This window comes from Pristis pectinata, chromosome 7, assembly GCF_009764475.1.
Source record: "Pristis pectinata isolate sPriPec2 chromosome 7, sPriPec2.1.pri, whole genome shotgun sequence".
In the NCBI taxonomy this organism is placed as follows: domain Eukaryota; kingdom Metazoa; phylum Chordata; class Chondrichthyes; order Rhinopristiformes; family Pristidae; genus Pristis; species Pristis pectinata.
In genome coordinates, this window is record NC_067411.1 from 64,972,265 (window position 1) to 64,984,573 (window position 12,309).

General features: G+C 38.3%; 1 protein-coding gene across 4 annotated transcripts in view; it reads right to left on the reverse strand.

Moving 5' to 3' along the window:
* LOC127572872 (low-density lipoprotein receptor-related protein 1-like) overlaps positions 1–12,309 on the reverse strand; it is a 44,567-nt gene that overhangs the window by 24,704 nt on the left and 7,554 nt on the right. For 2 of the 4 annotated variants that reach the window (XM_052020574.1, XM_052020575.1), the window contains exons 5-17: positions 10,005–10,127; positions 8,494–8,862; positions 7,923–8,045; positions 7,728–7,841; positions 5,211–5,330; positions 5,002–5,127; positions 4,432–4,603; positions 3,771–3,995; positions 3,091–3,209; positions 2,876–3,015; positions 1,829–1,970; positions 920–1,063; positions 469–588 (exon numbers count right to left, since the gene is read on the reverse strand). In XM_052020574.1, the coding sequence (XP_051876534.1) occupies positions 469–588; positions 920–1,063; positions 1,829–1,970; positions 2,876–3,015; positions 3,091–3,209; positions 3,771–3,995; positions 4,432–4,603; positions 5,002–5,127; positions 5,211–5,330; positions 7,728–7,841; positions 7,923–8,045; positions 8,494–8,862; positions 10,005–10,127 (2,037 nt within the window). Of the gene's footprint in view, positions 1–468; positions 589–919; positions 1,064–1,828; positions 1,971–2,875; positions 3,016–3,090; positions 3,210–3,770; positions 3,996–4,431; positions 4,604–5,001; positions 5,128–5,210; positions 5,331–7,727; positions 8,046–8,493; positions 8,863–10,004; positions 10,128–12,309 lie in introns of all 4 variants that reach the window. The other 2 variants (XM_052020571.1, XM_052020573.1) reach the window with 1 other exon arrangement.

The window sequence follows — 12,309 nt, forward strand, 5'->3', positions numbered from 1 at the left end:
CTTTATAAATTTTCTGCTCCTGTAGAGCAAAGTCATCAAGACCTATTCAGAACTGATAACTACAATGCATCTTCATAGAATATTTACAAGGAGTCAAATTTTGAAAGGTGTGTAAAAAATGAAATTCAAGAGTAATAGAACAATTTGTAAAGGATAAATCGTAGAGTTATTTGAGCAGTAGAAGTGATGTTAAGGCAACAGACTCAATGACTCTAACAATGTTGGCAACACCACCATTTTTGGGATTTGCACCTATATCATATCAAGTGGCACTTTTGATAATGTTAGTACTAGTTTTAAGAAAGATTCAGGCACCAAAATTTAGTCTTTGTGGTGACAGGAGTGCTGAGACTTAAAATTGGGAAGTGTTGTCTTTATTGGAATATAGTTTATAGCAGAATATAGAAGAATTATAGAAATCAACTTTAAGTAATAGAAAGAGCAGATTAATTAGCAAAAAAAACTTACAGTTCTCCTCATCACCACCATTAGCACAGTCCTTTTCACCATCACATTTCCAGGAGATAGGAATGCATTGAAGAGATCCAGAACCACAGCTCACCTCATGAATCTCACATGCATTAATGTCTAAAAGAACATACAACTGATCTAAAGCCCAAATTTCAGTATTTTAACACTCAAAAATTAGTTTTAAAACATACAATTAATGAATATGCCAATAATCAAGGTTTATTTTACAACTTTAACAGATTTCGTTCCTGTATTAAAACTGCATATTCTGTTCCACTGAAGCACTCATTTTGCTACTCAGTTAATAATCCATTCCAAATCTCCAAGCATAAAAGTTACAAGATGTGTAGACTTTTAAAATTGCCTCCGAAGATTAAATCATTGAAATTCAGATTCAAAATTGAACCAAGATGGAGTGCAAATTAGATAATTGCCAAATTAAGATTACCTGTTCTACACTGTCGCCCATTCTCCACTTTCATTCCAGATGGACACACACAGGAATATTTCAGTGGGGAAGTACCTTCCAGAGGAGCAGGGAGGCACATGTATTCACAGCCTCCTTTCAAGGAATCGTTGCACCAGTTCTTACCTGCAAAAAAAGTTTCCAGATGCAAATTGACTGGTTGCAGTAGGTTATACAAGGTATAATGCTGGCACATAATCAAGGTTAAACTTTGCAAATCAGAAGTCCTGCACCAACTGTTCCACCCAAGTCTTTTTAGACAAACTCAACTCACTGCAAATCACACTGTTAAGCAAATATATTTGCTTAATTTTGGCTACTTTACACTTGGCAATTTTAATGTAGTTGAAGCCAATGACTTAATAAAACCCATCAGATTGCAGATTAGTTAGGGATTTAGCTAGTCATTGATCTAGTAGTCTAATCCAGCAATTGGTACAACATCTTGCTGGTTCTTGGAACTGTTGGAGGTTTAAATGGTGAACACTTATTAGGAATGCATAATCTAGTCAAGACAGCCATTAACTAGGATTGTCAATTCAGCACCCAAACCGACAAGAATGAAATTCCCCCACCACTGTAATTTTAATGTACCAATGTTGTCCAATATTCGGCAGCCACAGTTACTCATGTAATTCAAACTCCCAAAGCACTAGTCCATGGAATGCAAGTCTCCAACTAAGACACTGAAAGCAATGTCAAGTTTGTCGACAATGTTAAAAAATGTTTGACAAAGGGCATGTGACAAGGAAGCAGTCAGTCATTCACCCATCTGAAAAAAAAGTGGTTGACACTGTGGTAGTGCCGTAGTTGGTACTTTGGAAAGTGAGGCAAAAAAAAGTCAAAATTTACTGCTACCTCAAAGACAACTCAGTAGCTCAGACCACTTACCAAGAGGCTGTATTAACTCATGATAAATTACAAGGTCCTGAGATTTCTGGAGATTAGAAATTAGAGCCTGAAGATCTGCACCTGTGAATTTGTTGGCTCCATAAATAGTTTCAGTGTCTTCATCAGACCAGAAGACATGATCCTGGAAAAATGTTTAAATTTAGTTACGATATTCATTTGTAGAGTCTTCAACCAAGTACCTTTCTCTTATTTAATACATGATGAAATCCACAATAGAGGATACTCACATTTAAAATGGCTACTTTTTTCTTTAAAGACAAGCTGCAAATGGTATATATATGTGTACGTAAATAGAGTCTTGGGTTTAAATTTAGGTACTTCATGTTAAATTGCTTCCATACTAGAAACTGGGAAGGGGGGGGGGGGTGCACGGAAGAGAAAAGGAGAAAGTGCCAGAAACATTCAGATGTGGCCTGAACTCCTGGGAAAAGAAATCTCAGGTGCAAACTACATTGGCCACTGATCTGCAGTGTCTCTCTACAGGCCTGCTAGATGTTTCTGGCATTTCCTTCCTAGTCAGATCAAAAATTTAAATTGACAAAATTTGTCCACGTGAATGGAAATTAATGTGGACAAATTCATCAATTCCAACAGGTTAAAACAGTGGAAAACGAGATAAAACAACTGAACATTTAAACATGTTTGGAGGGGGGAGGGGTAAACGATTTTCACATGGATAAAATTCACTCCCCTCCACCAGAAAATGACAAGTAATTTGGTCAAATTTATATTGCTATTAAATCAAGGCTGGCTTTACCCTCAGCCATCAAAGAAAAAAATTGAGGGCAATACAAAACATCTTTTAGGTACAAGAGCAAAATCAAACTTGGATACCTTTACTCAAAACTATTGGTCAAAAGTTGATTGCATTAATCCAAATTCCTTCATTTGACAGGCAGTGGACACAGTGCAATTCTGTGAACAGCTCTAGATCCTTATTCCAAACTCAGTTTTTTGGGAATTTATAGTAGTACTTAAACTTGCTTGTAGATAGCTAGAACAAACATGAAATTTCAACAGCCTTACCTCAAATACTGTGATGCTGTAAGGTTGAGAAAGGAAATCTAGTGACAAAAGCACTGTTCTTCTATCCTGTCCATTCAGGCCTACACTGGATATTGTGTGCAACTTTGAGTCAACCCAATAGAGGCAATTTTTCACAGTGTCTTGGAAGAAGAAAATATAGATTGTAATTACAAGCTAAGTTGAAAGTAGAGGATGCTTTTAAAAAGTCATCTTACCAAGTGCAATGCCATTTGGCTTCTGAATCTCTACATCAACCAGGACTTGTCGATCAACACCATTCATTCCTGCTTTCTCTATCTTTGCTGGTTCACCCCAATCAGACCAGTAAATAAATCTAAAGAGTTAAAATCAAGCTTTATGAACATCTCAAAACAATCAAATTCAATGGTTGACCAAAAGTAAATGACAAAAGATAAACCTTGCCAACATGCTGTTAACTAAGATTGGTTTGGATTTCGCAAATGCAGCCAGCCCAATTATAAAGCATTACAATGCTATGAACAAATTCAGAAAACATCCTTCCCACCCACTTTTTGTTCAAACACAGGAGGATTTCACATTCCTCTCCCTCTGCCCACTACAACCCCATTCTGTTCCAAGCGGTGTGTTTTCTTGGCCCTTTAATTCAGTTCCCAGAGCTAGGTGCTGCAGGTGAGCATTTCCAAACAGTTAATGCACTAATGATTCATATTCGATGTTATTTTAAATATACACAGCCACTTCCCTTAGAAGTTTTGGTCACAATTGTGTTGCCAGGCATGAGAATTCAAGGGCAAGTCAATCTAATCAAAGTACACAATTTAAAATCCCCACATGTAGTTAAGGGTTAGTCTGCAAATCACATTGAACTATTACATTATAAAGCTTTCTACAAGCCATTAACAAAATAGGATACCCTGATAATGGATCAGCTACTATAGAGGCTGGTTCTGTCATATTGTCATCAAAAAGGGTCTTTCTTTTAGATCCATCCATTGTAGCCACAGATATGGTTTTAGTACCACGATCAGTCCAGTATATGTGCTTGTAGATCCAATCCACTGCAATTCCCGAGGGAATGCTCAAATTCTGAATGAGCAAAGAATGACCTGGAGTACCTTTGTATTTATTCATGGACATGCTGTTAAAAAGCAAAAAGTCTGTATCAAATTTCCCCATACACGTTTACCATTGTCAAGAGTAAACAAAATGGTTTTGTAATGTGGAAGTGTTATAATTGACTGACAATTTAAAGTGTGCTATTGTATACGAGTCAGTCTCATACAAATTACTGCTAGAGAAAGATCCAATAGATGCCAGAAGTTTCCCCAGATTACTCAAGGAAAACGTCAACAATGTACTCCTGGCAAGTGAAAGATTTGCTGCAAGATTTCTACTTTGGGTTTGTATTGGACAAGGACTAGTCCAGTTTTGGCTAGAGGGAAAATAATTTGCTCAACATTTGATTTCAAGTGCAGCCTGCATTCAAGTCCAATCAAGAATAGAAATGTCAGCTAAAGCAGTGATGACCATTAAAACAAAACAACTTCCACAAGTATTCTAGTAATTCTTCTTACCTAAATATTGCCTGACGTGTTAAGTCAGCCCAGAAAATTCTCTCCTCTGCAACATCAGCATCCAATGCTACAGCATTTCTCAGCCGCATGGCTACCTGGGTGTACTCCTGATGATGTAGCCCAAGCTTCCGAATATCATGGCGGTTTGTAAAGATCAAGTAAGGCTCTTTTCCTAAAGGAAAAATTCCAGTCTAATTCCACCACCTTTTGCATTTATGCAAATGTTTTAATCAGTTAAGATAAAAATTACAATCCAAAACTGCTTACATCAAAACTTCTATGGCACATGACATTGAGATTCAGCCACAATTTGCATTAGAAAAGCATTACAGGAAGCAGCCAAATTCTGGCAATGTTAGGATGTGGCAAAGTGGTGCTTTTGGCCATTGTGTAGGCCAACAACCATTGCCCCTTAATACATTTTTTTCTTGACCCATGAAGAAAAAGGGCAATTACACCATCCCATTTAAGTTTTTCTAAAAATCTAGCCTTATTGCCATTTAATCTTTAAAACCACCTCCCCCACCCAAAAAACTTCCATATAGTTGGTCATTTGACAGTTGTACATACCTACAGCCTTGCACACTCCATTAGCCGGATCCATGTGATACCCTTCATGACATTCACATTTATAACTTCCTTTTAAATTGATGCAAATTTGGCTGCAGGTTGCAGTGTTTAGGCATTCATCGATATCTGTAAGAGAGCAGCATTTTCCCCAGCACATTCATAGGACAGAAGATACAAATTCTGAACATGGGTTTAACTAGCACACTTACCACCACAGGTCCTCTCATCAACTAACTCAAAACCAGCAGGACAATCACATTCATAGTCAATGGGAAGATCCCGGCAAATATGAGAGCAACCACCATTGTTCACCAAGCATTCGTTTAGTCCTATAGAAAAAAGGTGGATGAGAGGGTAGGGGTAATTGGAGAAGGAAAAGTTAGTTTTTCCTCCCTACCAAAACACTTCATTCAAAAGTAATATTTACTATGCACTTAGTCAATTTGAACTTAGTAGCAGCATCTTTATTGAACTCCTCATACCTTGAAAGAATGCCAGGAGTCAAATCAATGGATTACATTATAGCAATAGTCTCCTTACGCACTAGCGGTCACACACATCCACCTTAAAATAGCAAGTAATGAATTTTCAAATTTCCAAAAAACAAAAATCAGATTGATTAGCTGTTTCCAGATATTGGGAAATTAAATCACAAGTATACCATGAACACTTTTAAACAATCACTGCTAATAGCCATGAGGCAAGAACTAGTAATTCAAAGTCTTGATTACTTGGTCATTTGCTGGAATAGTAAAAATGGGGACATAAGTTAATGCATTTTTGGAGTGTTTCAAATTATTCAATAGCAAAACCAGTTGTAGCAGAAGATATTAGTTCAAGTCCAACAGCTGTATCTGAACAAATGCAACAGCCACATAGATAGGAACACCAGCATCTTGGCAGAGGATTTAAAACAATTTCAGTATTGAGTACAAACTGAAAAGGTGGATGGAATTATGCAATCAGTAACAGTTAAAAAGAAAATGGTCCATGTTGGATTGGATGCTTGGTATACCCAACTCAAAATTCCTTTCATTCAGGGAGAGAAAAGTGTAGCAGTTTGGATTGAGTACAAAAAAAGGTTAAGAAACAAAGAGTGCCAAGAACAGGTATAGCAAGTTGCTAAACAAGGCAGCTTTAATAACAGCAATTTTGTTCAAGATGGAAATTCTGAAGTATTCAGTTTTCTGGACTGTGTTACACTTTCTGAAAGGAGGCATGGCTAGATCCAGTGCAAAGTGGACAGAAAATAAACCAAGTTGTCAAATGGAGAATGTTAGAACATCTTGAAGGAATTAAATATTGCAAGGGACAAAGCCCCATTAAAAAAGTAATTATTCAGAAGGACGGGCAGGATTTGAGGATTTATTGATTTGCTGTTAGCAACATGCTTTCGAGTTGGCCTGATCCTCAATTGACAATATTGTCACAGGAGGCTTGACTAGATATCCATTTAAATATCTAATACTTAAACATTCCAAACTGAAAAAAAATTCAAACTACAAGAGCTAACTGAATTCATAGGGTTCATTCAAATGCCATTACTGTATAAAGACTTGATATGCACATTTACCCAATATCTCATTTCAACATTGAAGCTTACACGTTGTATGGAATGGAAACAAGGCAGTAGAACGGACTACAAATACACTAAAATTTACTTTTACACAAGTTCGAGTAATAAATTGTCCAGGTATTGTAGGGAGTTGAGAGTGCAGGAACTAGGGCCCCAGGTGAGCCACATGCTGAACTGATGTGATAGCAGACAATTAGCTTTCTGTAGTTTCAGAGGTATTATAGATTCTACTCTTCTCAAATCACTACTTCTAAGATTCAGATAAAGTTAACAAGCACATACACCATATACTTCGTAAATTAAAAAATAAATTACAAAAGCAAATCCAAAATGTTTAGCTATTCTACATGTCACTTATAGAAGTGTGGAGTTTGGGAATAGGAAGGGTTCCAGCATCAGACTTGGAAGGTAGAATTTGTGCAGGAAAACTAGGGTGTTGCCTCAGCCTTTAAAAACTTGAAAAAATTCTTTATCCAGTGGTTGAAGAGGGCTCAGATTCAAGGTAGGAAATAGGAGGAAAGCATGTATACGAGATAGGAATTAGACTGCACAAGTTGGTAGTGTGGAGAATGTGGATTGAACAAAGCCTTCAAGATTTTGATGAGGGGGAAAAATGTTGTAAAGAAACTGGTACCAATAGGATTGGTCCTGAGCAGCTGAAGTCTAGGAGTCAAATATCTGTAGTGCTTTGCTGTTCCAGAGTTCCTCTGCAGGTCAAATCCAAATTGTGCTTGCTTTTAATGTAACAAATATTCCAATGAGACAACTACATGACTAGATCTAGAGTGGAGCATTGGTCCATTATACATGCAAAAGTCACAATGTTTACAATACCAAGTCATTTGGTGTTCTATTGCAACATTGAAAATGCTACATGCTTCCTTGGGCATGATGGCATTAGGGTGCACCAAGCAAAGAATTAATTTGTAAAATACTGTTAGGTTCTCTTCCTCCAACACCTCCTTTCCAAGTGCATATTCTTGGATTCGAGGTAGTCAGGTTCCCAATACAGTCCATAACCAGTATTTAAAAGAATGTTGGAAGATTATGCAGTCACAAGAGGAAAGAGGCAAGGTGGTTAGTTTTCTTGGCCGTTTGACAGAAGACACCAAGTACAAAATGTTTCTGCAAGGCTGAAAAGTTCACTTACGGCATTCAAAGGGTTCATCACTCCAATCTTTACAGTCCCATTTGTGGTTACAGACTTTACTTATAGCTATGCATTCTCCACTTTGGCATTTGAACTCATTTGGACCTGTACAGTCTAAATTTAAAAGAAAACATACAAGTTTAAATCCAATAAAACAGTTACAAATTTGTATATATTTTAAAACTGTGCACCTACCATTCTGACAGTGGACTTCATCAGTACCATCAGAGCAGTCTGTAAATCCATTACATTTCTTGGTTCCAGGAATACAACTACCATCACCACATCTGAAGTGATCTGGTCTACATGTCTGCAGAGCTAAAATCAAGTCAAATTGTTAATCTACAGAGATAGCAATCAAATATTTATACAATCCTTGTAATTATCCATCTTCATTTCAAATAGAAATTCAATTGCTTTGTTTTATGGTCTAACAAACTGCTTAAAATATTTAATTATATTCTTGCAACAAACCTTTGAACTAGAGTCAGAACCAAAGGATATTTTCATCTTAAGAAAAATGCATTTAATATAAATTAACCATGAAGTATAAACCCCAAATGTCCATTGACAAGTGGATTGCTGTCTAAACCCAGGAAAATATCCATTTCAATTAATAACACATTGGTTATTAAGCACAATTTTAAATAAAATCATCCCTGCTCCTGTCAATTGTGACATTTAAAGACTTGCCCAGAAAACTCAATTCAGACACTTACAAGCTAACTGCATCACAACAATTTAAGTCTGGCTCCAAATTACTTACAGCAATTAACTTCATCACTTCCATCTTTACAGTCACTGTCTCCATCACAGTGCCAGCCACGATTGATGCATTCACCAGAAGCACAGAAGAACTCGTTGGGAGAGCAGGTTGCATGAGGAAGAGGGTACCCGCAACGTTCTGGAGATTCATCAGATTGGTCAGCACAGTCGACGTTGTTGTCGCAGAGCCAATTCAAGGAAATGCATTCAGTACTATTGCACTGAAACTCATGACGGCCACAGGAATGGGGAACACAGTCTTTTTCATCACTTCCATCATCACAGTCATCTTCACCATTACAGATAAATGCCTTGGAAATGCATCTACCACTGGTGCAAGTGAATTCAAGTATATTGCAATTAAAAGAGTCTGAAAATAAAGAGGACTACTATTAGAATTGGCTAAACACTAATAACTATTATGAGAAAGCAATCATTCCTTGGCTACTACATTACAGATATCTTTATTAGTCACATGTACATCGAAACACAGTGAAATACATGTTTTGCGTAGAGTGTTCTGGGGGCAGCCTGCAAGTGCTGCCACGCTTCCGGTGCCAACATAGCATGCCCACAACTTCCTAACCCATACATCTTTGGAATGTGGAAGGAAACTGGAGCACCTGGAGGAAACCCACACATACACGGGGAGAACATACAAACTCCTTACAGACAGTGGCCAGAATTGAACCCTGGCTGCTGGCGCTGTAATAGCATTACACTAACTGCTACACTACTGTGCCTCCAGTATACAAACAACTTTGTGCATTCCTATGCATTAAATGACAACTACTGTCTGGAATTTCTATTGGATAGGATCTTAGGATGCAGAAATTTAGTAATTACACCTCATTGCCATATAATTAAAGACTCTTTGTTTTACATTCATTTTCATCCCCCCATTTCAAAGTCAAAAATACAACACTGGTGAAGTTCCCACAGCCAAATTAACATTTGTGAAAGAGTATTAGAATTAATTTAATTTGCAAGCCATACTTCTAGTGAGCAAGAACACGTCAATGTTCCTTGATTTGCAACAGTCTAGTCTGTTAACTACTAAAAGTAAAAATATGCTAATCTTCTACCTCTGCTCTCCCCTTGTGCACCACTCGCCCCCCACACACAAAAGGACAAACTTGATTTTAATACATTTGACCCTCTGTAGGGGCAGGCACAGTAGTGTAGCAGTTAGCGTAACGCTTTACAGCGCCCTGGGTTCAATTCCGGCTGCTGTCTGTAAGGAGTTTGCACGTTCTCCCCGTGTCTGTGTGGCTTTTCTCCATGTGCTCTGGTTTCCTCCCACATTCCAAAGACATACAGGTTAGGAAGTTGTGGGTGTGCTATGTGGGCACTGGAAGTGGGGCGACACTTGCGGGCTGCCCCCAGAACATTCTACGCAAAAGATGCATTTCACTGTGTGTTTCAATGCACATTTGACTAATAAAAATATCTTAATGAGGAGTCTTTAGAGTTAACTTGGTTGGTCTGTTAAAACACAAGCTATTAGCATACCACAGTTCTCTTCATCACTGCCATTCTCACAGTCCTTTCCTCCATCACATTTCCAGGAATCAGGAATACACTGAAGGGTGCCAGGGCCACAACTGATTTCATTCAAGTTACATCGTCTCATGTCTGAAAAAGAGCACAAGTTCATCAGACAATCTGCAGCAGGTCAGAGATACATCATGTACTTGAGACTTCAATGAAGGTGTTTGAGTGTCATCCAGCATTTAAGTTAAATTCTTGGGTTAATTTCTGCAGGTAAAATTGGCCAAACAAAAAAAAAATCTAGATATATTTTTATAATTCCAATTCTTGTCCAAAATCAGCACAATTTTATAGTGTCACTTAAACAGCAAATCAATACATTTTGTGTAAAGAAACAATGCTTTAATTTCTGTTTATAGGGATGTGGGTATCCCTGCATCACTAAAATTGACATATCAAGCAATTAGAAAGGCAAAAAGTACATTGGCCTTTATTGCAAAGGATTGAACAGAAGAGCAAAGATGTCTTATTCCAATTGTATGGCTTTGGTGAGGCTACCTGGAATATTGTACTGGTCTGGTTCCACCTAGCCAAGGACATACTTGTGATTGTGTGCAGCAAAAGTTTTCCAGATTGATTATTGGGATTGTGGGCTTGTCATTACAAGGAAATTAAACAAATTGACTCTGTAGAGTTGGCAGTAGATGCTGGGACAATTGTTCTTGGGCCAGGGAAATCCAGAACTAGGAGGCAGTGTTTTACAATAACGAGTCAGCCATTTAAGACAGATCAGAATTTTCCCCAGTAGGTAGTGAATGCTGCAATTCTCTACCCCAGGAGGGTTGTCAAGCAAATTCAGGATACTAAATACTTAAAGAAGGGAATCGAATGAAATGGTATTAATGCAAGGGAGACAAATGCTGGGGTAAAGTGACAGTAATGACCTATTGAATAGCAGAGTAGGCACAAAGAGCTAAATTGCCTACTGCTGCAAAGACTTGGTAGGATAAATACCAAGTTTTGAAAACCAATAGGGTTATCTTAACTAGCCACAAAGTGGTCAGTCACTTAGGACAAGGCTGATGGATGGGCAGTTATTGCCCAAACCCAAAATATTGCCGGATTTTGGCCACTAGAGGAATTTGTTTCCACTTTCCCAAGCCATCAAGACCAACTATGATCTACAGTAGAGTGAAGGCTTCTGCTGGAATTATACTGCCATGAAACAGATGGTCAAAATGCAGTATAGTTGAATCTTTGAAGTGTAAACAATAAAATCATAAAGTTAGCAGGCAAATAGTTAAGGTGGCAAGTTGCCCTTTATTGAAAAAGGGGATTGGATTTTTAGAAATAAGGAAGTTTTATTACAATTACACAGGGCACTGGCAAGATCACACCTGGGGTACTGTACACAATTTAGGCAAGGGGACCAAAAAAGATATAGTAGCATTGGAGGCTATCGAAAGGAGATTTACCAGGCTAAATCCTGGGATTCAAGTGTTGTCCTGCAAAGAGGATAAGTGGTTGAGTCCACTTTTTTTTGGAGTTAAGAACAAGGGATGATCTTGTTGAAGCACTCAAAATCCCTGAGGTGGTGTGACAGAATAAATGTCAAGATCTTTTCACTTTTGGGAGGGTCTCAAATATGGGGGCAGTTTTGAGGCAAGGTGTCAGTCATTTAAAGCCAGAGGTTCATAGAAGTTTCCTCACAAAGGATAGTAGATTTCTTAAATTCTCTACCCCAGAGAGTTGGAGGCTAGATCATTACAAGTATAAAGCAGTTATGGATAACTTGAGGAAAAAAAAGGGAATGGAGGGCTATGGGAATCTGGCAAAGTCACCAAGGCCTGGGGTAGATTAGCCAAGATCATATTGAATGGTAGGGCAGGCTTGAGGGGACGGGCAAGCTACTCCTGCACCTATTTTTTTTTATTATTCCAAAATAAACTTTATTCATCATGAAAATCAAACTATATACAACAATAAAACAGTGCAAACCTTTACATTCATGTACGGATCAATCATTAGTATTACCTTTTTACAGAAAACCACAGCACCGATGCCACTCATGTGGCTCCCTGGGGTGCTACCCCAATCCCATATTTACAATATTTGAGGGGCTTCCTCACCTGACCCCACCCCTCCCTCTCCAGTGGCAGTAGAACCCTAAACTGTAGTCCTTCCCCACTGAGTCCTTGCATTGGCTGCACCCAACTTTGGTGCGTCCCTCAGCACGTACTCCTGCAGCCTGGAATGTGCCAGTCGGCAGCATTCCCCTACGGACATCTTGCAGTGCTGGGAGACCAACAAGTTTCAGGCAGACCAA